This window comes from Halichoeres trimaculatus, unplaced genomic scaffold (assembly GCF_033239565.1).
Source record: "Halichoeres trimaculatus isolate MK-OKI-2021-1 unplaced genomic scaffold, fHalTri1.1 fHalTri1_scaffold_19, whole genome shotgun sequence".
In the NCBI taxonomy this organism is placed as follows: domain Eukaryota; kingdom Metazoa; phylum Chordata; class Actinopteri; order Labriformes; family Labridae; genus Halichoeres; species Halichoeres trimaculatus.
This window is the reverse complement of record NW_027437197.1, coordinates 25,609,191-25,636,289: the sequence shown is the minus strand read 5'-3', so window position 1 is coordinate 25,636,289 and position 27,099 is coordinate 25,609,191. Positions and strand designations below refer to the sequence as shown.

At 40.8% G+C, this 27,099-nt stretch overlaps 2 protein-coding genes across 3 annotated transcripts in view; one reads left to right on the top strand and one right to left on the bottom strand.

The window, feature by feature from the left end:
- LOC141807999 (ephrin type-A receptor 6-like) overlaps nt 1–27,099 on the bottom strand; it is a 293,417-nt gene that overhangs the window by 80,575 nt on the left and 185,743 nt on the right. The gene's annotated exons all lie outside the window — the stretch shown is intronic.
- Nucleotides 15,885–16,514, top strand: LOC141808592 (uncharacterized). The gene has a single exon (XM_074695261.1). It carries the CDS (start codon nt 15,885–15,887, stop codon nt 16,512–16,514), a length of 630 nt encoding a protein of 209 aa, XP_074551362.1.

The following is a 27,099-nucleotide window of genomic DNA, read 5'->3' as shown; positions in this document are numbered from 1 at the left end:
TGAGTGTTTGTTTGGGAATTAAATGGAGATCAGATCAAAACAAATTTTCTTTGTTCAAGACAACTTTTACTGGATATAACAGTAAGGTAAGGTATTTACCAGTACAGTTACGTGGGGCTACAGGTTGAAACTTGACATCAAGCTAACGTTGTAATAGCTGGCTACATGTAGCGCTATCAGCAGCCTGGTGCTCTAAGACATGTCTGTAATGTGTAATGTTAGTGAATCCTGGTTATGTCCTGCCAGTCATCTACCAATCAGAGCTAACGTAACCTCACTCTTCATTTAATTGATAGACTCTCAAGTTTGAACAGACCACTGCAGAATAACTGCTGACTGTGGGTTGGAATGCACATTAGCACAAACAGTTTAGCTCATGTTTTAGCCTTTAGCTCATGCTCTATCACTCTTGTGTTTATTTTTCTTCTGCTCTTCTGTCTTTTTCTGTCTGACAGTTAGGCTCCAGTGTCCTCCATCACGACAAAATTAATCACAAAAATCGTTTTCAGCATAGAAAAACGCAGATCTCTTTTCTCACTGCTAATCTTCATTAGCCAGCATGGTGTTGTCATAGAGACCTAACCACCTGACCCTGTTTTTGTTTCCATAGCCACCCCTGCCCCCTTAAGGTAGGCGGCATGTAAGCCGGATGCCGATAGCTGCATCAGCTATGTAATAGTGTGATGTCATAGCAGCACCATCAGGGAAGTGACCATTCTTTCCACCAATCAATGGACTGCAGTGTTTCTAGCTCCACCTTCTGGGGTCAGTACGTCTGGCAACAGAAGTGAACTAAAAGGTGGGACAGTACAGGTCGGTACTGGTGGGATTAGTCAAAGGAAGCGCCATAAAATTCATGCCGTACCAAGATGAACCGAGCGGAACTGCTTGGTGGAAATGGACAGTTTTGATCCTGAAAGTCTGAATTTCTCCTGTTCTCCTCTCACTTTGGCTTTATCGTTTCCAAAAGCAACTTGACAAACTTTTTTTTTTTTCCAATTAAACAAACAATTATTACTGTAGAGCTCAGGTTGTTGACCCATTTAACTCTGCACTTGAATGGCATTCTTCAAAGGGTGGCCGGTTAGTCTGAGAACGAGTTACAGTATCTTGTTAATTCTTGAAATAATATTTTTGTGCATTAGGTTTTGCATGATGAGCTGTTATTTAATAAGGACTCTTGGCTTCTTGAAAAATAGATAAAACACAATCCTTCTTCTTAGAAAGCCATCTCTTCCGTCTCTTTCCCTCATTTCTCCTGGGGCTTTAATCACTCAGGGGACTGTCATCCTCACTTTTTCTTTTCATCCCCCAGTCTCTCTTTGTCAGACATCATGTTTTTTTCCTTTTTTTGTCTTTTCATCAGCCCTGTCAAAACATCCCCTGGTCCCTTGGCTATTGGTGAATAAAACCCCTACAGATCGTAGCAGACAGCTGCTTTGGACATTTTGTACAATGCTTCCAGTGCGATAATTTAGATAGAGCCTGTCAGATCTGGTTGGAAACTGAGATAACTTTCGAACCAGGACCAACAGGAAACAGTGGAAGAAATATCCTTAAAAAGACAGGTCACTTTGGACACACACAGTGTCTTGGCTCACTGGCAATCATCTCTAATCATCATCTGATGTTACAATGTGGTTTATCCCTCCAGGAAAAGATGCTTTACAAGAATTTTGATGAAACCAATGATTGGTGTTAATCATCTCTCAGCCAAGATTTCTTTGCCATATGGTGTGAATGTCTGAGCCAAAAGGTTTAGAAAAATGAGGCCTATGCAGAAGTGCTAGAAGTTGCTGCCATCAAGAATCTGCTTGAGGCTGGCTTGATACGCCTCAAATACACCAGATACGTCTGCAGTCCAGCTCTGTTCTGTTGTGTGTTGACTGTGTTCGTCATCTCACATCGGCTGCGTGTTCAGTCCAAGAAGCTGTATGGCTGACAGACAGCTGGAGTCACAGACTGAGGAGTTCCTGCTCTTCCCACTCCATTGATAAGTCTCTTTTTATTCATGTTGGGAGGTAAAACCTCAAACCTGTCGACTCCTGGTCAGGCTCCACTAATTATGTCCATTAATCATCGTAATCATGCTAAATATCAACTGATTTTGACACAGTTTGTTTTATTTTGAAAGTCTCTGGGTGTTTTGAAGTATTTGAAGTATTGTCACATTGACTTCAATGGATACCTATCTGATCGGTTTAGCATGACGGAGTGGAGACGGACTGCAGACGCATCTGGTGTGTTTCAGCCGTTAGAGCCCGAAATGTAACAAAATGTAATAATAATTAAAAAAAATGTAATGAAACCTGAAATGTATTTACTGGTCAATGATGTAACGAAAGTACTGAGCCAGAAATGTAATTTTAAAAAAGTAGCAAAACTTAAAATATAATAACTTCATGAAGTAACAACTTGTCACATTTTTGGGTCAGTTACTACATTGAAAAATGTGATCGATTTTAAATGATACTAACTCCAACACTTAACTGTGTTTAAATGCCTTTAAGAATATTTCTATTAAACAGCTTCCAGACACAGAAATGAAAAATAAAAAATAGAAAATAAATGTTTTCCCGAAGTTTTCCACAGGAAACAAAGTTTTCCAAAATTTCAATTTTTCTGCAATAAAACTTGTCTGAACATGATAGCAACAATGAATGATCTGGAATGATACTTCTTTGACTTTATTTACAAGAAGGTATTGATTTAGAAGTGACCAAGTTGTGTCGCAGGAAATGTCTTTAACAGTGTTATTCCACAGAGAAATCACAGGAAATGAACAACCTTTACGTAAAATAACTCCTGTAATTGATTGATTGATTGTGTTAACCAGTGAATATTAGCCACTGTTATGCTAACACTAACCTGCCAAGCTGATCCATTTATTGAAGCCTCATGGTTAGAAGTGAAACTGATTTCATGGTTGGATAGTTTCCTCCAGGTAAAACAATCACTCTATACTTGTGTCTTGTATGAAAAATAAGTCACTGTTGTTACATTTTACATTTAACTGATAAAGAAATGAAGCACTGGTAAAGTTTGTCACATCAGAGAAGATAAAATCACTTGTGCCGTCTGACTTACTTCCCGTCGATGTGCTAAAACGGTGGTAAAACTCTTGAAAAGAAAAGTCCCACGGTGCCTGATTCATCTTGCAGAGGATCTTATCTGACTCCTGAGGAAGGGCTGACTGTCTTACTCAAGGACACTTTGACAGGAAAACCTTCTGGTAACAGGACTGTGAGGCCTGTGGGGATTTACTGCCAACAAAGAGCATGTGTGTGTGACTTATGTGTGCCATCCATCTGTGGTCCACACATACACACGCACACACACTGCGGTAAATAGCCTAATAGATGGGCATTAAATGTCCACACACAGGTTATATATGCACTTTGTTCGTGAGGCTTCAGGAGTCTATTCAGGCACCTGGCCACCAGCAAACTCTAATGTGTTAACAGTGTGAGAATCAATAATGCATAAGGCGTTCAAATAGAAGTAAACACAGGGGAAAACAGGGTGTGAGCCCCCCCATATAAGTCAAAGGGACTGTATAGTTCCTCCATAAACCAAACTGACCCTGACAAAGAAGAGAGCAAAGCTGGCTCACATTTTATACCTTTCTTCTTTTTCTTTTCATCTTAAACATCTGTGAAGGGAGCTTCATCAAACATCTCCTGCCTTTCATCTGTCACTCCTTTATCTTATCTCAGTCATTATTTTCAAAACAATAAAGCTGTGAAAGTTTTTAAAAGTGTTGTTACCAGTGTGATGCAAGGTTAAGATAGTTTTGGATTTGTCATTATAGTTTAGTTTTAGTAAGTTTTGACATTTTTTTTCCCCCATTATAGTTTAGTTTTAGTTAGTTTTGACATTTTTTTTTCTATTACAGTTTAGTTTTAATTAGTGTTGGAGCAGGCATTCTAGTTTTTATTTAGTTTTGGTTTTTGCCACAAGGCTTAGTTTTAGTTTAGTTTTAGTTTAGTTTTAGTTTAGTATTAGTTTTTTCATACCTTACTAACCAGGTGCAGGATTCAAAAAAGGTCAGAGTAAATATTTTGTAATACAGTTTATTTTCCAGTTCAACATAGTGCTTACGGCTCAGTTAATGTTGATACTGAACTGTTGGCTGCTGCCTTAAACAAAAGAAAATAATATAAACTTAATATAAAAATATAAACATAAATTATATAAAATAATGTTAACATGAATTAAATAAAAATAATAAAAACATAAATTATATAAAACAATATAATATGAGCTTTAATAATTAGAAACTTAGACTCTGTAACAATAAAGTCAGACTCACATTAAATTAAACTATCACAGATGCTCTAATTCATTGCTCCTCTATGTTTTGTCGCACAGCCAGTCAGTGCAGTAAACAAGCACGTCCCAGTACGTCGCTGTGATGGTGCCGTACTGCGCTGACAACTGCCGAAAACTGTCGTAAAATTGGTTGGGAAAATGTGTCAGATTAATTTAAATACTAAAGGCTATTAATATTGTCAAAAACGATAACTAAGGACATTTTGTCTTTAATTTTAGTTAGTTTCAGTTAGTTTTGAGAACACAAGATACAGTTTTAGTTTACTTATTGTTTTTGTTTTCTTTTCTAGTTTTTATTAGTTTGAGTTAACTGCAATGTTTTAAATTTTAGTTTTCCTTTATAGTTTCGTTTGAGTTAACTATTATAACCTTGGTGTGATGGTTCAGTACATTGAATCTGAAGTAAAAGAATTAAGCTGGAGTTAAAGTTTAAGTGTTGACTTGAAGCTGTGTAAAGAAAGAAATCCTGCCATTAATGCAGCGACTTAATTAAAAGGCACTTGCGGGGAGTCTATGGCTCAGCTGGAGAGACAGTTGCAGTCCTGAGTTCAGTGTTTTGGTCCCAGATCCTGCAGTCACAAGCCAAAAGTGTCCTTGAGAAAGACACTTAACCCCAAATTGCTCCCGGTGGCATCGTCAGTGGTGTGTGTCTGCATATGAATGGAACTCGTCATTACCGGTGGTTCTCCGGTACAGCATCATCACAAGCGAGTGAGTGTGTTCTGTATGGGTGAGTGTGACAGTGTCAAACAGTTTGAGTGGTGTGTGAATACAAATCCTGCAGTTTTATTTATTATAAAACCAAAGAAAAGCTACTGCCAATAAGTTCACAGTGATGATTTGTAAACGACAGCACAAAAGGTACAACTCATCACTTCAGCCTCACAGAATGAGTTAAATAAAGAGCTAACACAGCAAAATGTATCAAGGCCTTCATTATTGGCGACCAAACTGTTTCTTTTTTCACCCTCTCCACCTCTCATCACTACTTTTCAGAGTCCTTCAGCACTGGCCTCAATAACAGTTTATGAATTGCTGGCTGGACAATTTTAGAGTTGTGCTTTCAATGCTATGGCCTGACCTGTAATAGACTTGATCATGCAACTTTCTTTCTTTCTTTATTATTTTTTTTTTTTTGAAGGTCATATCTTTCTATTTTAAAACTGTTCTTCTAAAATGGATAATCACATGAACTTTTATCATTATTTTTTCAATCAAAATATAGTTAAATCAGGTCAGAAGGAATGTGAGTGTGGATGTGTTCAGATCAGTGTTACTTTTTTTTGTTTGTTTTTATTTTATAATTATTTGATTGATATTCTTAATATGTGTGTGATTGTTGATTTTTTTTTCCTTTTGACTTTGACTTTGACTTAGCTTTGACTTTAGCAACATCTTTAAAAAAAATCCTCTTGCCATTGAAGCTTTTTTTTAAATTGAACTTAAATTTGTATGTATTTGTACATTCCCTGTTTTATTTTGTTAAATCTTGTCTGTTGTCTTGTTTAGTTTCTGTCAAGCTGCCCCCCTGACGTTGATCAGTAATGAGTTTCCCTGGTGTGTCCCTCTTCCCTCCCCCTGGTGTTCCCTCACCACTCTGCCTGATCATCACCAGCCTTGGCTGAGACATCCCACATCCTACCAGTCTGTGTGGTCATTAGTTTTTAAACCCAGTTTTCTGACCTTGTTTCCTGACTTTGCCTGCTGGACCTCTGTTACCTTTGTATTCCCTGTTTTTGACTTTGTGTACTGAACCTTGTCTTTATTTTGAACTCCAAGCTGTCTCAGTATCGGAGTCCTTTTGTCTGTGTCTGAAACATAGACTGTAAACAAATGGACATCCACTTGCTCAGCTCAAAGTGAGGTCTCCACAAAAACTGCTCCCCCTGGTGGCCGACTGCAGTATAGGTTAAAAAATCCGGCTTTCCAGCCATTCTAAATGGGCTGTGGTCAAACTTTAAAAAATTATTACACCTCGTAGAAATGTTTTCACGTCTGATTGTCGTGGTGATTTGAAGATATCATTTGGCTGTCTTGTATTCAAGTCGTCTTCTTTCTGAAAAAGTTTCGTTTTCATTAGTTATAAGAGGTTAAAAACAAGGCTTTAGGTAAGATTTAACAATGATTGACAGCTGCCGTTCTCGTGTATTTTTTTCGGGGATTGTAAAATATGGGGGGAGGTAGAGTCAAGAAGTGATGGCTGCAATTGCTGCCAATGGCTGCGCCTGTGACAGGGTATTTTGGCTTCAAAATTGTACAATGATAAATGGTGAAGCCATGCTGTCCACTTTATATACAGTCTATGGTCTGATAACTATCACTTTTACTGGAGTGGCAGTTGTTACATAGTAGAGCTGTTTCTGGAGAAAACTGGGACTTAGGCCCAGTTCACTTAGAGAGCTCCATGTACTGTATAGCCAATCTGTTCCCATTCAAGTCAATGTCCAGGTCACATACGGAGCACTGCGGTACACCTCAGCTTGATATCTGGCGCTCTTCACTGCAGTCTAAACCAAACTTTGTAGAGGGGGTGTTGTGTGTTTTTTAGGCTTTATGCTGGTACCATAATAGTGGCTCTATATGTTTGACGGCAAAAAAAAAAAAAAAAAAAAAATTCTAGCAGAGATGTTTTAGAAAACCCTTCGTTTTGCATCTGTCAGATTTCCTCTGTTTAAGCTGCTGTCTCTTTAAAGGTTTAAAGGTAGGGTCTGAATGAATTTTAGTTATTTGTGAGTGAACACAACATTCAAAATAAGCTCCTCCTACTCGGCTCAGTGCCAGTGCCAGCCCACACCCACCGCCTCCGACTGAAGCTACCAAACACACCCACTAGCCCAGCAACCACCAGTAGCACTGTGTTTCTACATGGGAGACACTGACTTAACTTGACACTGATAGAACGAGTTAATCATGGGTATTCGACAAATACCTGCTAAGCAGAAAGCCAGGTTGCATTGCTCTTTGTCCCATGTTGCTTTTCAAGTCCCGAAAGTGAGTAAAAGTCTAGCCAAGCTTCACCCTCATTTAGAAAAAAGCTTTATCTGTTTTTTTTTTTCACTTTGGTTGTGTTTTTCTTTCTTTCTGCTACGTCTGCTATTGTAGCTGCTCAAGTCAGCTTCTTCCACTCGCTATCATCAACGCAAAGTCACTTGCGCACTTCATGCGCTGTGATTGGCTCAGGTAACCAAAATTACACTCTGCTAAGAAACATCCCATCACAACCAAAACATCAACATACAGACAGAGGAGGGGGCTGAGGCAGACACAGACACTGACACACATGTAAAGAGGCCCAGAGGACACAATTGAACAGGATTATTTCTTTAAGAGTTGACATTTTATTTTTGCAGACCCTACCTCAAAGATCAATACTTCACAAACCCTTTCAATACATTGGTGTTGATTACCACCCCATTGACACCCACTGAACTAGTTATAAGATTACATCATTTCAGCAAGTCTTTTGAAGATCTCATAAAGATCTTGTGCTACTTTTTGAAATGACTGTATTTTTTTGTTTTAAATTACAGACTGAATCAGAGATTTCTTGAAATTGTGTCCATGGAATTGTATGAAAATGTACACGCTTGGTATGGCATCCATGTAGATGTTAAAAATATTAATATATGTGAAAACACAATACACTCACTTTTAGCAAAATGAATGATTTATAATTTTCAGCCACTCTTTATCTTGTAACTTTTTCACATTCAGATGTTTGTGCTAACTGTACATGTATGAGCCACTTTAATGACAGTTAACAAAGAGCGGCATAGTTTTACTGTGTAGTTAATGGTGTTAGTTTGTGTACCAGATGTGCAGAAATGGCTCCTGATGATAAATTAACTATTTATTTCCCAGAGCTTCACAGAATGCTCTGTTCCAGGGTGAATTTGTTTCCCTATAGACTGTTTATAGTCGCTATTTATCACAGAGCTTTCAATGATAATCACTGATGATGCTGAAATCCCAACTCATTTAGGTCACTACTCCACACACCCGCCAGTTTGATAAAGCTGTAGCCATTATGTCTTGTGTGTGTGTGTGTGTGTGTGTGTGTGTAAGCATGTGTGTGTCTATCTTACTCAGCATTATCACTCTTTTACAGGTGCAGGTTTTTCACACAGGCCCCATTCTGTTGTGTGTTTTGTTTATGCATCTGGGCGTCTGCATGTGTCTCTGTGTGTGTACACTGCTATTTGCACAATCGCCAACACAGCACTCCACTCTCCTAATACATAGGCCGGTCTCTCCTGACAAGTGCACTCAATCATGCAAATTTTTACAAATACAGCATTATTCCACTGGCACAGGCAAAACTGTTATATTTGGCTTTGGGTTCAATCTATTCAGACTCCTGAAGAAGATGTTACATGACCAGGGTTCTAGCAGATGTTAGCGACGCCTGGATCTAAATCTACCTCAGAGCTGCTCCTGATGCTTGAGTTACTAAACGTTTTTTAAAAATGATTCAGCCCCATAGAAAATTAGGTTTGTTAGCAATTTGCAGACTTCCAATTTCATAATTCCAATTTTTTTTTTTTTTTAGCACAGTTTGAGAGAGAAGTCAACATGTGGGTTAGAACCAAGCATGCTGGTTTTGTGACCAGATGGTAGGGCGCATAAATTGTTTATATACAATGACAACAAAAACTAATAAAGATCTCTATTAACATTAATTATCCAAGGCCCCTCCCACCCACTGCCACTCATCAGAGCCTTCCTTAAAAAAATAAAAATAAAATAAAAATAAAAATAAAAAAATCAAAATGAGGAAACGGGAAATCAAACAAGAAAACAAAAATATCCAAGTAATTGAAAGAAAAAAAAATCCATCCATCCATCCATCTTCTTCCGCTTATCCGGGGTCGGGTCGCGGGGGCAGCAGCCTAAGCAGGGAAGCCCAGACTTCCCTCTCCCTAGCCACTTCGTCCAGCTCTTCCGGGGGGATCCCAAGACGTTCCCAGGCCAGCCGAGAGATGTAGTCTCTCCAGCGTGTCCTGGGTCTGCCCCGGGGTCTCCTCCCGGTGGGACGTGCCCTGAACACCTCTCCAGGGAGGCGTCCGGGAGGCATCCTCATCAGATGCCCGAGCCACCTCATCTGGCTCCTCTCAATGCGGAGGAGTAGCGGCTCTACTCCAAGCTCCTCCCGGATAGCCGAGCTTCTCACCCTATCTCTAAGGGAGAGCCCGGCCACCCTACGGAGGAAGCTCATTTCGGCTGCATGTACCCGCGATCTTGTTCTTTCGGTCACTACCCAAAGCTCATGACCATAGGTGAGGGTGGGAACGAAGATCGACCGGTAAACAGAGAGCTTCGCCTTCCGGCTCAGCTCCCTCTTCACCACGACAGACCTGTGCAGAGTCCGCATTACTGCGGACGCCGCACCGATCCGCTTGCCGATCTCTCGCTCCATCCTTCCCTCACTCGTGAACAAGACCCCGAGATACTTAAACTCCTCCACTTGGGGTAGGATCTCATCCCCGACCCGGAGAGGGCACTCCACCCTTTTCCGGCTGAGGACCATGGACTCGGATTTGGAGGTGCTGATTCTCATCCCAGCCGCTTCACACTGGGCTGCGAACCGATCCAGAGAGAGTTGAAGGTCACGGCTTGATGAAGCCAACAGGACCACATCATCTGCAAAAAGCAGTGATCCAATCCTGAGGCCACCAAACCGGACCCCCTCGACACCCTGGCTGCGCCTAGAAATTCTGTCCATAAAAGTTATGAACAGAATCGGTGACAAAGGGCAGCCCTGGCGGAGTCCAACCCTCACTGGAAACGAGTCCGACTTACTGCCAGCAATGCGGACCAAGCTCTGGCACCGGTCGTACAGGGAACGGACGGCTCGTAACAAGCAGCCCGACACCCCATACTCCCGGAGAACCCCCCCACAGGACTCCCCGAGGGACACGGTCGAATGCCTTCTCCAAGTCCACAAAACACATGTGGACAGGTTGGGCAAACTCCCATGCACCCTCAAGAACCCTGCTGAGGGTATAGAGCTGGTCCACAGTTCCACGGCCAGGACGAAAACCACATTGCTCCTCCTGAATCCGAGGTTCGACGATCTTACGGACCCTCCTCTCCAGTACCCCCGAATAGACCTTACCAGGGAGGCTGAGGAGTGTGATCCCCCTGTAGTTGGAACACACCCTCCGGTCCCCCTTCTTAAAAAGGGGGACCACCACCCCGGTCTGCCAATCCAGAGGTACTGCCTCCGATGTCCACGCGATGTTGCAAAGTCGTGTCAGCCACGACAGACCCACAACATCCAGGGCCTTATGGAACTCTGGGCGGATCTCATCCACCCCCGGGGCCCTGCCACCAAGGAGCTTTTTAACCACCTCGGCGACTTCAACCCCAGAGATGGAAGAGCCCACCCCATCATTCCCAGACCCTGCTTCCTCCAAGGAAGACGTGCCGGTGGGATTGAGGAGGTCTTCGAAGTATTCCTTCCACCGATCCACAACATCCCGAGTCGAGGTCAGCAGCGCACCGTCCCCACTGAGCACAGTGTTTACAGTGCACTGCTTCCCCCTCCTGAGATGCCGGATGGTGGTCCAGAACCTCTTCGAAGCTGTCCGGAAGTCGTTCTCCATGGCCTCACCAAACTCCTCCCATGTCCGGGTTTTTGCCTCGGCGACCGCCGAAGCTGCATTCCGCTTGGCCTGTCGATACCTGTCTGCTGCCTCAGGAGTCCCACACACCAAAAAGGCCTGATAGGACTCCTTCTTCAGCCGGACGGCATCCCTCACCACTGGTGTCCACCAGCGGGTCCGGGTGTTGCCGCCCCGACAGGCACCAACCACCTTACGGCCACAGCTCCGATCAGCCGCCTCAACAATGGAGGCACGGAACAAAGTCCATTCAGACTCAATGTCCCCTACCTCCCCCGGAACACAGTTGAAGCTCTCCCGGAGGTGGGAGTTAAAGCTCTCTCTGACGGGAGATTCTGCCAGACGTTCCCAGCAGACCCTCACAATACGTTTAGGTCTACCAGGTCTGACCGGCTTCTTCCCCCACCATCGGAGTCAACTCACCACCAGGTGGTGATCGGTTGACAGCTCCGCCCCTCTCTTTACCCGAGTGTCCAAGACATGCGGCCGCAAGTCCGATGACACGACTACAAAGTCGATCATCGAACTGCGACCTAGGGTGTCCTGGTGCCAGGTGCACATATGGACACCCTTATGCTTGAACATGGTGTTTGTTATGGACAACCTGTGACGAGCACAGAAATCCAACAACAAAACACCACTCGGGTTCAGATCGGGGGGGCCGTTCCTTCCAATCACGCCCCTCCAGGTCTCACTGTCATTGCCGACATGAGCGTTGAAGTCCCCCAGCAGCACGATGGAATCCCCAGACGGAGCACTCTCAAGCACTCCCTCCAGGGACTCCAAAAAGGGTGGATACTCTGAACTGCTATTTGGACCATAGCCACAAACAACAGTCAGGATCCGTCCCCCCACCCGAAGGCGGAGGGAGGCTACCCTCTCGTCCACCGGGGTGAACTCCAACGTACAGGCACCGAGCCAGGGGGCAACGAGTATCGCCACCCCTGCCCGCCGCCTCTCACCATCGGCAACTCCAGAGTGGAAGAGAGTCCAACCCCTCTCGAGAAGGCTGGTTCCAGAGCCCTTGCTGTGCGTTGAGGTGAGGCCGACTATGTCTAGCCGGAACTTCTCAACCTCGCGCACCAGCTCAGGCTCCTTCCCCGCCAGAGAGGTGACGTTCCACGTCCCTAGAGCTAGCTTCTGCAGCCGAGGATCAGACCGCCAAGGTCCCTGCCTTCGGCTGCCGCCCAACTCACACTGCACCCGACCCCTATGGCCCCTCCTGTGGGTGGTGGGTCCACGGGAAGGGGGTCCCACGTTGCCTCTTCGGGCTGTGCCCGGCTGGGCCCCATGGGAACAGGCCCGGCCACCAGGCGCTCGCCATCGAGCCCCACCCCCAGGCCTGGCTCCAGGAGGGGGCCCCGGTGACCCACGTCCGGGCAAGGGAAACGTTGAACCATTTTTGTTGCTCATCATTAGGGGTCTGTGTGAGCTACACTTTGTCTGGCCCCTCCCCTAGGACCTGTTTGCCATGGGAGACCCTACCAGGGGCATAAAGCCCCCGACAACTTAGCTTAAAAAAAATCCCAAAAGGTAAAAAGATAATAAGAAAAAAAAAAGTATTTTAAGATAAGTGTTTGTGAGGGTAAGGGAGCATGTTTTCATGTAATTAAAATGATTTGTCTTGCAAGTAAAGTTGAGAGAGCCAGTACACAGCGTTTTGTTAATGGCAAGCTAGGCATTGTTACAGAAGGGACACCAAACAGGACTGCAACAATGTCAAGCACCATTGTCAGTGTGTCAAAAATTTGGCACCAGATATCAGTGAGGTTTGGGCAGGACCAAAAAAATGTGTGTGGTAAGCTGGTCACAGTAAAAATAATATTTGTAATTAGTTTCTCTAATTTCAACATAGACTACCACTTTTAATAGCCACGACAACATTAGTCAACCCACTGGATAGAACTGCTCAGAGGAGGACACGTCTGCAAATCAGGTGTTGTCTCAAACTCAACTGATCCAACTAAGTAAGGGTTTCATGAGTTACATCAGGTGAGCTTCAGATATGGCTAAGTCAACAGGAGGCTACCAATCAATACCATCAGAATACAGAGAGGGCACATGGTCACAAACCTTTAAACCCCTGCAGAAGACCCGTAGCAGCAAGTGCTAAGGTTACATTTTGAACAGTGAGGCTCATACCATCACAGACCCAAAAGTGCAAGAGAAGTTGACTCCAGTTTGCTAAAAAGCAAACAAATAAGCCACAGAAGCTGGGGAATTCTGTTCTGTGGTGCGATGAAACAAAGCTAGAACTTTCTGAGCCTATGGATCAGTGGTTTACCTGAAGGTAGAAGAATGATGCATAATGAAGAGATTTCCCGGCTTACAGTAAAGCATGGCGGTGGCTTGTTGATGCTCTGGGGCTGCTTTGTTTCTTTTGGCACATTAAACCTGCAAGGTGTGGAGTGCCAGATAAATTTAATCAACTATCAGGAAATCCTTGGACAAACTGTCATGCCATCTGGAAGCTGAAGCTTGGGTGTTGTATTCAAAAAAAAAAAAAAAAAAAGGCATGAAAAGGTAACTGTGAGTGTGTGACTGATGTGTCACTTAGTTGTAGAGATCTAAGCTAAACCACTACCCTGACTGTTTACGATTTTGGGCTTTCTTTTTCTTTCTTCCTTTTTATTATTTATTTATTTATTTATTTATTTATTTATTTATTTTTTCAGATGGCATATGGAGATTAATAAAGCCTTGAGATGAGTGCTGGGGAAGCTGTGAACCCACTGGCCACATCCGTCTACTTACCATCCTTGAGGAAATCTTTCTATTAAAACAGAAGAGTGTCAAAAAGAGAACAAATAACATCAGGTCCACACTGGAAGATTGCAGTGAAACCCACACACCCATACCCTCATGTACCGACCTTCTCCCTAAAGCACTCAAAGTGAGAGGTGAGCTGGAGTTGGTTTGTTTTATAAAGAGTGTGACACTAACACAGGTTTACCGCTGAGATGTTCTCAACCGCACAGTAAAGAAGAGAGGAGCTTCACAGCAGACTTCAAAACTATGAAAGTGGATGAGTATTTCAGCTTTTACCTCGGCTAATGGGCTATTAAAACAGCTTTTTTTTTTAATACATTTTATGCATTATGAGCAGGTTTTTAAATGGTTGCAGTAAATATTCAATTTCATCATTAAAGATTTAATTATCACCAAAAATATTTAAACTCAAAGTTAGCATTTCTTTAAATTGATTTCCTTGACAGAATATTTTTTGATTGTGTAGCTTCAGTCGTTTATCTATTTACAATTTTTGTCTCAAGATAAAAAAAGAAAAAATAATATATATATATATATATATATATATATATATATATATATATATATATATATATATATATATATATATATATATAATTAAAAACTTCAACTCTAGAGTGCTATTGGAGAGAGATTTTCAAAGTTTTTCATTTTGAAAAGTTTGCAGAAGTGACCAAAGGTAGTTCCTTGCCCAATAAATGACATGTTGGATGATTAAATATAACAGTTAGGATTCCTTGTCCCTCTAGTGATTTACTCTCCTCCATTAGCCTCATTTTTGATCACAAGATTTTTCCTTTGTTCACTTTGAAAAATATTTTAGTACTCTTAGGTTGTTGTTTTTTTGCTGTCAGAAAATAAAGTGTTAAGAACCTGAAAGCAACTAGACTTGTCTTCAAAATGCTGGGACTTTCTCTCACTGTTAAAAACTGACCTTCCTATCATCTGCACCATCCTCACCTTTACTGACAACGATATTCCTTTATCCTTTTTTTTTCTTTCATCTGTTACGTCCCACTTCAAAGGTTGCTGTCATGATTACAGACTGAGGAGCAGAAAGGGAGCTGTACAGTAGATACACAGACACTTAAAGAGGAGAGGAGGAGAGGTTGAGTCAGAGGGCAGGGGCACGCTGAGGGCGAACACCTTCAAAGAAGCTGGGTTTTTCCTCCAAAGCATGAAAGCTGCTTTGCTTTGCTGGCTGCCAGTAAGTGACAGTGGGTCACCTTTGGTCGGAGTTTACTTATGGGTCATGGTGGTATGGCTTTCAAGTCTGGAAACATCACCAAAAGAATCACAACATATAGCAGTACACAAGATATGTTCAGTATTTCTCCCTTACGAATCAGAGTTTCTCTTCACTGCCCAGCATCCAGACATGGTTTAGAGGGTTTCCGGTTACAAGTGCAACAAGTGCAAGCCAGCGACAAATAGAAATAGACTTCTATTACAAAAACTGAATGACTTAAAAAGAAAATAAAAAAAAAACTTAAATATAATGCACAGAAAATATTACACAATTACTTTTGAACTACAGAATAAAGTAATATTAAGGGCCTATAGGAAATATTTTGGAAGGCTAATTTGGCTCATATATATATATATATATATATATATATATATATATATATATATATATATATATATATATATATATATATACATATTTCTCCACTTTCTAATTGTTGCTTCCCTAAATAAAAGCTGAAGTTAAATTGGTCTTCTATGATGCACTTTGGCACTAAAATTGGCAAACAAGTCTTTCAGACCTTGAATATTAAAAAATGATACAGTGGAGGAAATAAGTATTTGACCCCCCGCTGATTTTGAAAGTTTTCATACTAAGAAATAAATGAAGAGTCTCTGATTTTTATGGCAGCTTTATATTAACAGTGTTAGAAAGGATATCGAGGAAAAAATTGAGAAAATTACATGAAATGAAAAATAAAAATTATTTGCATTTCATTGAAGGAAATAAGTATTTGATCCCCTACCAACCATGAGCAATGTTGGCTCCCACAGACCATTGACATACTCCTAGTCTCAGTGAAGTCATTACCTTGAGAGATGAGAGACACCTGTACCAAGTTGTCACCTGTATAAAAAGCCACTTGCCCACAGACTCAGAGACACTCCAACATCCCCACTAACATCTCCACCATGTTCAAGACCAAAGAGCTGTCTAAAGATGTCAGGGACAAAATCGTTGACCTACACAAGGCTGGCACGGGCTACAAAACCATCAGTAAGAAGCTGAATGAGAAGGTGACAACTGTTGGTGCTATTATTCGGAAGTGGAAGAAGTATAACATGACTGTCAATCCACCTAGGCCCAGGGCTCCATGCAAGATATCACCTCGTGGGGTCTCAGTGATCATGAGAAAGATTAGAGATCAGCTTGGAACTACACGGGAGGAGCTGATTAATGATCTCAAGGCAGCTGGGACCACAATCACAGAGAAAACCATTGGTAACACACTGAGACGCAATGGTTTAAAATCCTGCAGTGCGCGCAAGGTCCCTCTGCTCAAGAAGGCTCACATCCAGGCCTGCCTCAAGTTTGCCAATGAACATATTACTGACTCCGAGAGAGACTGGGAGAAGGTGCTGTGGTCAGATGAGACCAAAATCGAGCTCTTTGGCCTCAACTCAACTCGACGTGTTTGGAGGAAGAGAAATGCTGAATATGACCCCAAGAACATGTCAAGCATGGCGGTGGAAGCATTATGTTTTGGGGGTGTTTCTCTTCTAAGGGGATGGGTCGACTTCACCGCATCGCCGGGAAGATGAACGGGGCCGTGCATCGCAAAATCTTGATTGACAACCTCCTTGTCTCCACCAGGACACTGAAAATGGGTCGTGGATGGGTCTTCCAGCACGACAACGCCCCAAAACATACAGCCAAAGAAACAAAGGAATGGCTCCATAAGAAGCACATCAAGGTCATGGAATGGCCTAGCCAGTCTCCTGACCTTAATCCCTTGGAAAATCTATGGAGAGAGCTAAAGCTACCAGTTTCCAAACGCCAGCCTCAAAACCTCCAGGATTTGGAGATGATCTGCAGAGAGGAGTGGGCTAAAATGACTCTAGATGTGTGTGCCAACCTAGTAAACAACTACAAGAAACATCTGACTGCTGTGCTTGACAACAAGGGTTTTGCCACCAAGTATTAAGTCACGTTTTGCTAGGGGGTCAAATACTTATTTCCCTCAATGAAATGTAAATAAATTTTTATTTTTCATTTCATGTAATTTTCTTGATTTTTTCCTTGATATCCTTTCTAACACTGTTAAAATAAAGCTGCCATAAAAATCAGAGACTCTTCATTTATTTCTTAGTATAGAAACTTTCAAAATCAGCGGGGGATCAAATACTTATTTCCTCCACTGTATATAATCGAAAACGAAATCTGATTTTGTTCTTTAGGCTTGGCTATCAATTGATTCAGTCATCTACCAAAACCCATTTGAATTGGCAAATTCTGCTTCTGGGGTCAAATGTTCATTTGCCAGTATGAAGGAGTTAATTGATTTAATGCATTTAATTAATCTCAAAACCTATGGTTAATTAGACTGATCATTTTAATCCAGTCTAACCACTAGAAAACAAAACAAAACAGAACCAAACAAAACAAAACACTGTGATGGCTTTTCAGAACACCTGCTTAATGATATTGCTCAGCCCTATAAATAGATCAAATGCTGCAGCAAGCGACAGTTTTAGGGGTCAAAGAACTTGTGTATTAAAGCAGAAGCATTGGGGCACGGTTAGTAGCTGTTTGACACAATAAAACAGTGAATATTATGACTATAATTCATATATTAGGCTCATAAGCTGTTGTTTAATTTAATTGTTCAATATTGTTCAAGTAAGAATAATTAATGGTTAGTAAGGAGTGTTTTTTATTTATTTCTTTTATCACATGTATCACAAAACAAAGTGGTGGGTAAGCTGATACCGTACAACAAGAGGGAGCAAAAGTCATTGTGGCAGAAAATTTAGAAAGAACAGGAGAGGACCAAGCACCAAACCCTGGAGGACACCTTGTTACTTAGGAGCAGTGGAGGAGCAATAACTGTTCTAGAAGAATTGTTTTCTGTTTGAGAGGTATGACCTAAACAAGGAGAGGAGAAATTTTCCTGTGGTATGACCGTTTCTTGTCATGATCTATATTACATGAAATACACAATAATGCATCATATAATCATGAACTGTAATGATACTATAAAAAACTTTAGACCACATAAATCCCTAGGATTTCCAGCCTTGCAGAACCTGATGCGTTTACTGAATGTCATTATGAATACATGTATAGGAGCTCGAGGGTGAAATGAGCAATTTTAAATATTGAGATTCCTTGCTGAACAATAGTTGAATTGTTCAGTGCTGATGAACAAAAGTAAAGTGTCTTGATTGGGTTAAAGGGCGGCTGCATGTTGCGTGTAATATTAAACGTTTGTGGAGAAGAGCAGACAAAGAGCTTCATCACAGTCCATTTACCATCCAGTATGTGGCTCGGAGAATCCACAGAAGGACAAAGATGACTTATGCAAATTTAGACAGCTGTTTTGTCGCAGTAAATGATGAATAAATATTTGCCTCAACACTACTGGGAGAACATTTTGTGAAAGGATCTTCAAATAAACACTGCAAAGATGATAATCAAACAGTGATTGCTCCAAATTTCCCAGGTACACTCACAGAAATAAAAATAGGAATGTGGTACAGCCGACTGACATGATGGAAGTTCTTCTTTCCTGAAAGGCTCTAAGGATATTTCTGTGATGTCTCAGAAAATGTAACTTCTTATCTTTACTGGAAATAAGGATAAAGAATAATGCAGACACAGTGGTTCTTTTTTCTTGTGTGAGACATTAAAAGCTTTGAGATTTTAATGTTTGTGTATTCAATTTTATGGCTTTTAGCAAACTACCTTTAAGGTTCTATGAGAAACTTGTTCTGTTTGTTGAATAAATTAAAAGCTGATTTTGTTTAATTGAAAAATAAAAGATTTTTAGAGTTCAACATTTAAGCTTTTGCTATTTAAAAACAGCTAAAAAATAAAGTAACATTGCAGACTTTGTCTCCCCTTAGCCTACCTGAGCCGAGAGTCAGTGTTGCTAACAGGAAGTAAGTCATGCATACATGGTTGAAAACTGCAAACACTTTTCTAACCCCATACTAACAATTTTTGTGTCTTCACTCCTTTGAATTTTTATTTTGGAGGGCACCTAAATGTTTTAAGCAGCGTTTCTACCAAGCAGTCCGGTTCGGTTCAATACAGTTTGGCACCGTTTGGTACAGTTAAACCTGATCCCGTCTGTGTTTCCACAGCAAAACTGTGCCCTCTTTTAGTAGGTGGGGTGTAAGCCAGAAGCGCGACACAGTTTAACCTGCTAATAAATCCAACGAAGAAGAAAAACACGACACAGTAAACAAAGAGCAACGATGGAAAACATGCAGCATTTCCTCCTCTCAGTGATTGGCATGTGGCTCTTTGATACAAAGTGCAATCAAGCTTTGATTCAGGGAAGACTGTGTGCCACCAGGAGAAATGCAGCTGCTCTCAGGGTAAGTGACGATTCTTTTGACCAATCAACGGCGTGCAGTGTTGTAGCTCCACCTTCTGAGAGCAGATCGGTTCAGTCTGGCATCCATACAGAAGGGTCCCAAAAAGTGGGAAGGCTTGTCGTATTTATTTAGGGATCTATCCCGGAGTTAAGTCAGTAGAAATGCCACAAAATGCTTGCTGTACTGAGATGTACCAAATCAGCTGAATTCAAGTAGGGAGAGCCTCGAAGATGAGGTCCAGGTCCAGATATCCTGCCACAGCAGGATCGACCAACAACCCTGTTCGGGAAAAGAGCTTTTAAAATTTGCATGAGTGTGGGTGCCTTTCACAGAGGCTGACAAAGCAGACCATGTTTGCTAAGGGCAGGATTTGGGGACAGAAAGAGCATCATCAATACCAGCCTGGACTCTGAACCTGAAATCTATCTACCTAGAAGGCAGGTGTAGAAGAAGAGACAGTGGTTGTTACAAGAGACCAAGGCTGTTTTCCAAACCGCCTACACAAGCAGTGCCCACTATTTTGGCTGATATTTAGTACGTAGAAGTCAGTATGCGAAAACTTGCAAAATCTGCATTATGCCAAATGTCCTACTGTTGTTGGATGTCCTACTGATCCAGGAAAATTTCTCAGTATGCAACAGACCAGTCTACCTGGCATACTGTTTCCCACAATGCACGGCCCTGACGCTGTTTGTCAATGGGGGAGGCAAATTTTGGTGACTTACCGCCATCTAGTGGAATGAGTCAGCACTACAACTACAACACAACAACGTTAACGTTATATGGTCCGTGAGACAGAGGTGAAATTATGAGAAAAAAAAACCTGTAAATCTTGTCACTTCTGGTTGTAAAAGAGGTGTTTACATCTACAAATTCATTAAAGCCCATATAAAAGACTAACTACCCCTTTTTAACCATAAGTGGATGGAAGTGTTTTTTTCATCAGCTGTACAAAAAAAATGAAAAATAAAAAATAAAAAATTTCAGATTTATTTTCAGTCAATGATATAACTTTTGGTTTAAGACTAGAAATGAAGAATGATGATTCTGCTTCGATATGATAAACAAAATAACGAAATGCTGAGATCTGCCCATAGCTTGTTTTGCATATTGATATTAAAGGCAAAAAACCCCAACATCATCTGTAGCTCTGCCTTCCGAGGCTGGAAACCAGAGTAGTCTACTATAAAACAGACCCAACAGATCAGTCATACTACATGCAAAAGCAGTAGGTAGAGTGTAGTGCCTACCACACACTACATTCACATGCAGTGTGTAGTAGGTGGTTTGGGAAACAGTCCAAGACTGAGTGGTGGTTGTTGTTTTGCACTGAAGGACTTAAATTAGCTGCATTTTATAACAGTTAAAACTTGAGCCATGAATAACCACATATATTTGAAACCAATTGTGACTCAGTCTGTCAAAGAAAAGAAAACACAATAAAAGAAAGCTGGGGACAGAAACCATCAAAAAGCAAAGTAAACACCAGTGTTGCTTTTCTGAGGCAGAAATCCTTGATGAACCACGCCTGTTTTCTGCTGAACAGGTAAGGATGCTACATGTAGTTGTTCAACATTTTGGAATAATTCTTTAAATTATCTTTTAATTTCATAGTTTATTGAAAAAAAAGCAAACGTCTTTTATAATTTCGCAACAAACACCCTAATCACAATTGGTCTCCACTTGTAACTTGATGATGTGATGTTTTAGTGATGGATGAACTCATTCAAAAATCTAAATGCTAGCTGTCATTAAAACTCTACTTTCTACACACTGCTCCTTTAAGAAGCCAATTATCATCTTTTTTATTTAACCTTCCTTTATGTATCAGGATGCATTGAACTTTACTTTTCAAAAGTCATGTCCATCTGCCTTTCATCTAACAGCACAGCCTTCAAAGCACGATTAGTCTTTTAATCATCACTTCAAAAAGCAGACAGGCCTGCAACACATACCATACTCTGCCGGCAAACAAGGCTGACAACAGCGGGAAAAAAAAAAACTGCTTTCTTTAGGTTGGGATGAATAAAAGAACAAAGAAACAAATGCAAACTCTTCATTATTTCCAGGTAGACTGCTGAAGCCTGCTCAAATCTGCTTGTTATTTGCTGCCAGTAAAGAGAAAAAACAGGCAAAGATGGAGAGATGAAGGCTGAAGAGAAGCCAGTTTAGGGAGCTGCTGGTAGCTGTGTGATGGGATCAGTCACCCCTGGGTGCTGAGGTCAGTCGGATGGGGTTAGATGGGGTGGGGGAGGACTGCAAAGAAATGGAAAACCATAACAATGGTGTTAGAGGGCAGCAACACATAACTATGAAAACTTCAAGAGCAGAGGGATCTTTCTTCAGTCCACATGAAGAAATACGTGTCACCCGTTCTTCTGAAGCTCTGTATGTGTCAGCCTCGTCGGCTTCATCAGCTGCAGATTTTATCCTAACAACCAAGAAACACTGTGAACTGTTTCCAGCAGCGCTTTCATTCTCACAGCAGCAAGTGAGCAGCGTGAGGAGGAGCCTTGTTGTTAAAGTGTTAAAAGATTCAATCAAAGGTGGCACTAAGTGACATCAGTGCACTTTAAAGTGTCAGCCACAGTGAAATTACAGGTTTTATTCTTAACAGACACATTTACAAAGATGTCTTTCACTGTTCTTCTCCTACAGCCTGCGGTCACACTGGTCGTTCAAACCGTGCTGTACTCAGGGTTGCCACCTTTGAGGCAGAAAAATAAGGGACAGCCTCAGCAGGAGGGGGTGCTGACCTCCAACAGTAGAGTGGGGCACCAGTTGTTGTAATGTGTTAGTTAAAGTTTCATGTCAGTATATAAGAATTGTAAGATATTTTTTTCATGTCAAAATATAAGATTTTTAACATATTTTTTCACGTCAAAATATAAGAATTTTAAAATATTATTTTCATGTCAATATATAAGATTAAAAAAAAATTATTTAAAATATGCATGTCACTATATAAGAATTTTTAAATATTTTTTTTCCAAAATGTATTCTCTCCTGTATGTCCTTTTGTTGTTGTTGTTTTTTCTATTGTCAAAATTGTATTGAACTTTTTTCATGTTGTACTAATGGAATGTCTGTATTCTTGATGTATTGGTGAGAAATAACCAGTCTGAGAAAATATATCAGTAAAACACTGTGGCAGCTTAAACATAATTCATACCTTTTCAAAAATTTCATTCTGTTGATTATAATAGTAGGATTGACTTTTCCAAAGTAATCATATTTTATTAGTTATTAACAAGATTCCTGTATCTGGAGACGTTTCAGGTATGAAGAACTGAGTGACATCTGTTTGTCCTGATGTTGCAGTATCATTGCTCTCTAGCCGCATGCTGTCGGAAAGCATTCGGCGACAGATTCTACCATGTCCTTTGAAATCATTTTACGCGCACATTCAAGCCATTCATTTGAACTTTTCCACTCACGTCTGTGTTTCTGCATTTTGCTTTGCAATGGGGCATGGGACGGAGTACCAGACGCAGCCACAGCCATGTTTACTTCTGTTTCTTGTGACTTTCTCTCACCCAATTCATGATGAGTACTTATTCCACGTTTAAACTGAACCAACAAACTGCCGTTTCTAGTGGGTGGACACAAACGCATGTTGAATTCAGGCAGAGTGGTGCTGCGATCAAGGCAAACTGGAAATACGGGACAAGTTGCGTCCTGTATTGATTTAAAATGGGACGCAACCTTTAAGTGTGAAATACAGGACGATTCTGTATTTTATGGGACTGGTGGCAACCCTAGCTGTACTCCAGCACGACTGGTTCTCTCACTAGAGAGTGCGGCCTGCAGTCATACTACTCCAATATGTACCAGACTTAAGGCATACGCATGGCCAGCCTATGTAGGGCTGAACAATTAATCGGTTCCAAACCGACATCACAATGTAGTACAATGCAATTCTCAAATCACAAAGGCTGCAATTAGAAAAAAAAAAAAAAGTTTCATGTACACGGACCTGAAGGGAATATAGTAACTTGTACTTGTTCTCCCTTAAAACCAGCAAAAGTCAAAATTCTGGGTTTCTTTCTGCATACTATAGGACTGTGTATTGACTTTTCCCGTGACCTTTCACAGCCTTCCTGTAGTATATGGCCCACATTACTGAAGGAGATACAAATTCTGGACAGACTTTTTTTTTGTTTTTATTTTTTTTATTTTGCATTTGCCCCTTTTAGTTATTTATCTCGAGTTCAGTGATTCATTGAGCTAAATTTCAAAGTCACATAATCTCTAAAACATGAATTATTTGTATTTTCATTTTAAACGTGTTTCTTGCCTGTGTGTAAAAGGTGTCAGCCATGAGACAAACTCCTAATTTTTAGAATAATTTGCCAAATCTTTGACGTTTCTACTGGGTGGTCAAGCCCAAAATTGTCTGCTTGGTTTCATTTCAGCTAGATTCCCTTGGGAAGTACAGAGAAACATCTCATTTCATAACTTTGAAAGTCAGAAATAAAGAGAGGATTGCTAGCTATAAGCAAAACTTTACTTACAACAGAAAATAACTGTTTTTTTTTTTCTTAAAAAAAAAAAAAAGATTTATTTCTCTTACCTCATTAATTCTTTTTTTTTTATTATAAAATTTAAAACTCCTTTCAAGCAAATAAAAGCTAAATTTTGCCATCTAATACCTTAAAAAAACTTTTCTGGGCTTTTCCCGTGAATGCAACCTAAAATTTAGTAAGACATTTTTTTTTGACTATTAATAAGACAAAACACCAGCTTGGTTTAGAGTTTTTGTAGTGTCTCTCAATGAGGCAAATATTGTACCTGAATTTATCAAACATAATCTATTTGCAAAGACGAATAATAACAAATCTGCAGTTTAATTACCACATGTTCAGCAGAGACCAGTGAAGAGCTCTTCAGGGTCCAGGGGAAGCAGAAATGTTCTGAATGCAGGGAGTGATGCAATCTTTCACGGATAAAACTCCATCTCCATCATTTCCCAGAAGACTTTTCCTACATGACTTACAAGATAAATAGATTAACACACAGTTTTGTGCTGCTGAGAAAGAGGAAGCTTAAGATACAAAAAGCCTTATTCACTCAGATCCAGCTCAATCATCAAAACACTCAATCATCAACACAGTTTGGGATCAGTCAAGTTCAAGGAGCCAAATCCATCCCTGTGGCACACCTTCACATTAACTATGAACATGTCCTTGTGAATACATGTTGAGTGCCAATCATGGAATCAATCACCCTGTACTTTTTTTTTTAAATCGTTTTTTTTCATGCTGAACCATTGCAGGCTTTCATGCTGCAAAGTGTCGACACACTCATTTCCCTACAGGTAACACTTGGAGCTATGTAAGTCTTTCATCTACACTTCACTCCACTGATCATTGCAGGTGCTGTTGTATCACATGCTGAGTTTGGAGCTGCGAATCTGCAACTGTAGAGTCTGGGTACAAAGTTGCAGTGAAACACAATGAAAAGAGCAAAGTTTTCAATAAAATCAAACTGAAATTGTTTTTTGAAGAGTCCATACATTCCTCTCAATGGACTGTCTTTGAAAATTATAAACATGACGCTGGGAATCAACTTAGTAACTGTATCCAGAACCAAAGAAAGAGTACAAAGAGCTACAAGAAGAACAGCTTTGAAAACACATTTTCAGAATAAAAGTGCAGCAGGGACTTGTTATTGACAGAGCCCTCAATGCTACTTTAGCTGCAGTAATTGTGCTTTTAATACAAATATAACACTAGCATTAAACTTTAAACAGCCTGGTCTTTAGCTTTGAGAGAAGATGTGTGGCACCAAGAATTATATCATAATTGATTCTTTTAAAGATGCTGCAAGGAGGATCTGTTTTAATTGGGCTGCAGTGCCACCCTCTGGCCCAAAGTCTCACTCACACTGTCATAAAGATGTGCCTTTTAACCAGGTGTGAGTTTGTTTTGGGACAAATTTCCTTTGTTAAAGACAACTTTTTACTGGATGTAACACAAGGTGAGGTATTTATCAGTAAACGTGTCGAGTTTGTACGGTACGTCAGTACCCAGCTATGTAGCGCTAATAGCAGCCTGGTGCTACGAACTATCCCTGGGCTAACGTGACAACAATTAAACACTGTCAGTTTGATGTAGTTTAGTAGCTGTCCATATTTAGCTCAGCTGACAGCCCGGTGCGCCAAGACATGTCTGTAATGTGTAACGTTAGTGAATCCTGGTTAAGTCCTGCCAGTCATCTACCAATCAGAGCTAACGTAGCCTCACTCTTCATTTTATTGATAGACTCTCAAGTTTGAACAGACCACTGCAGAATAACTGCTGACTGTGGGTTGGAATCAACATTAGCACAGACAGCTTAGCCCCTGTGTTAGCCTTTAGCTCGTGCTCTATCTCTCTCCTGGTTATCTTTCTTCTGCTCTTCTGTCCTTTTTCTGTCTGACAGTTAGGCTCCAGTGTCCACCATCACTATAAAATTAATCACAGAAATCATTTTCAGAACACTGATCTCTCTTCTTGCTACTAAACTTTGTAAGCGTGCATGCCGGTAGCGTAGAGACCCATAGTGTTGTAAATCAATCCAGTCTTACTCAAAAAAACCTACAATGTAGCATTTCAGAATAACCTTTATTTGTGCTGGTGATCTCATTTTAAAGTGTGGATTATAATCAGGCATATATCTAGAAGGGAGACTTTTTCAAGATCTCTTTCAAACTCCTCACAGCCCCTTTAAGAACTGGCTTCTTGAGAAGCAGAGTCTAGTAGCTGTGATCTACCTGTCTACTTTTATTGGCTCATTTTGCCTCTGTGGTTATAAGACATCTGGTGGACCTTTGCCATCTTCAAATAAATAAATAAATGAATGGATAGGTGTATTTTGCTTGCCTCTTGTTTCTTGAGTTGCATTTAAGTCCGGTGAACAGAGACTTCAATGGTCTTCTTTGGTTATGGGCTCCCAGGAAAGAGATATACTGTCAAATTTCAACTCGCTGCATTAAAATATGTAATTGTTCAGGGGAGTGACAAAAATATATTAGGATACAAGTTGATCTACTCAACATTGTGATTGCGTACATGTAACAATCTGGAAATGAAATTGTGGACAGACAGGTGGATGTGTGTACACTAAAGGATGCAAGAGAGGATGAGGAAGAGGAGGAGGGAGAGGAAATGTCCTGGAAACAGGAGAGCTGTTTTAATCACAGGGAGCAGATGTATAATTGTGTACGGCTCTGAAAGCAATCAGAGATGGATCTGTCTCTGAGTCGGGGTGACGTATCAGAACAGTCTTGCAGCAACTCGAGAGACTGTAATCAGAGAGTCTTTTGTAGATGAAAAGCCGGTGGGTAAATCTAAGCGTCTCAGATCTGCATGATGATATGGAATAACGTGGGAGGAGATGGAGAGGAGTGCTGCTCATTGACTGCAAGTGTCCAGATCATTTTCATCCATTCACCTGAAGGTAGATATAGAGTTCATCTGCAAAGACATTACTGAGCCATCCACAAAATCTAAGTTTACATGACAGTTAAGTTTAGTGTGGTAAAAAAACACACTAAACTATGCACAACCTCAGGGTTAATGGCATGTTAATGTGGTTATCTTAGCATAGTGGAGTGAATGCCCCCAATCAAACCTCTTTATTACAGATGAAGTACAAATCTTTTAGATTGTTCTGATGTTATTTGTCCTGATTACCTCCTTTTTGACCGTTAGTATCTCTATCATTGCTGCTACAGCAGAGGACACGCCGGTAAAATGACTCAGACTGAGTTTTTACTGCTATAATGATAATCATCAGGATTTTAATCATCCTGAACTTGTTG

What these genes read in the sequence shown, in the direction of transcription:
- LOC141808592 (XM_074695261.1), top strand. Translation starts at nt 15,885, where the DNA reads ATGTTCAAGACCAAAGAGCTGTCTAAAGATGTCAGGGACAAAATCGTT.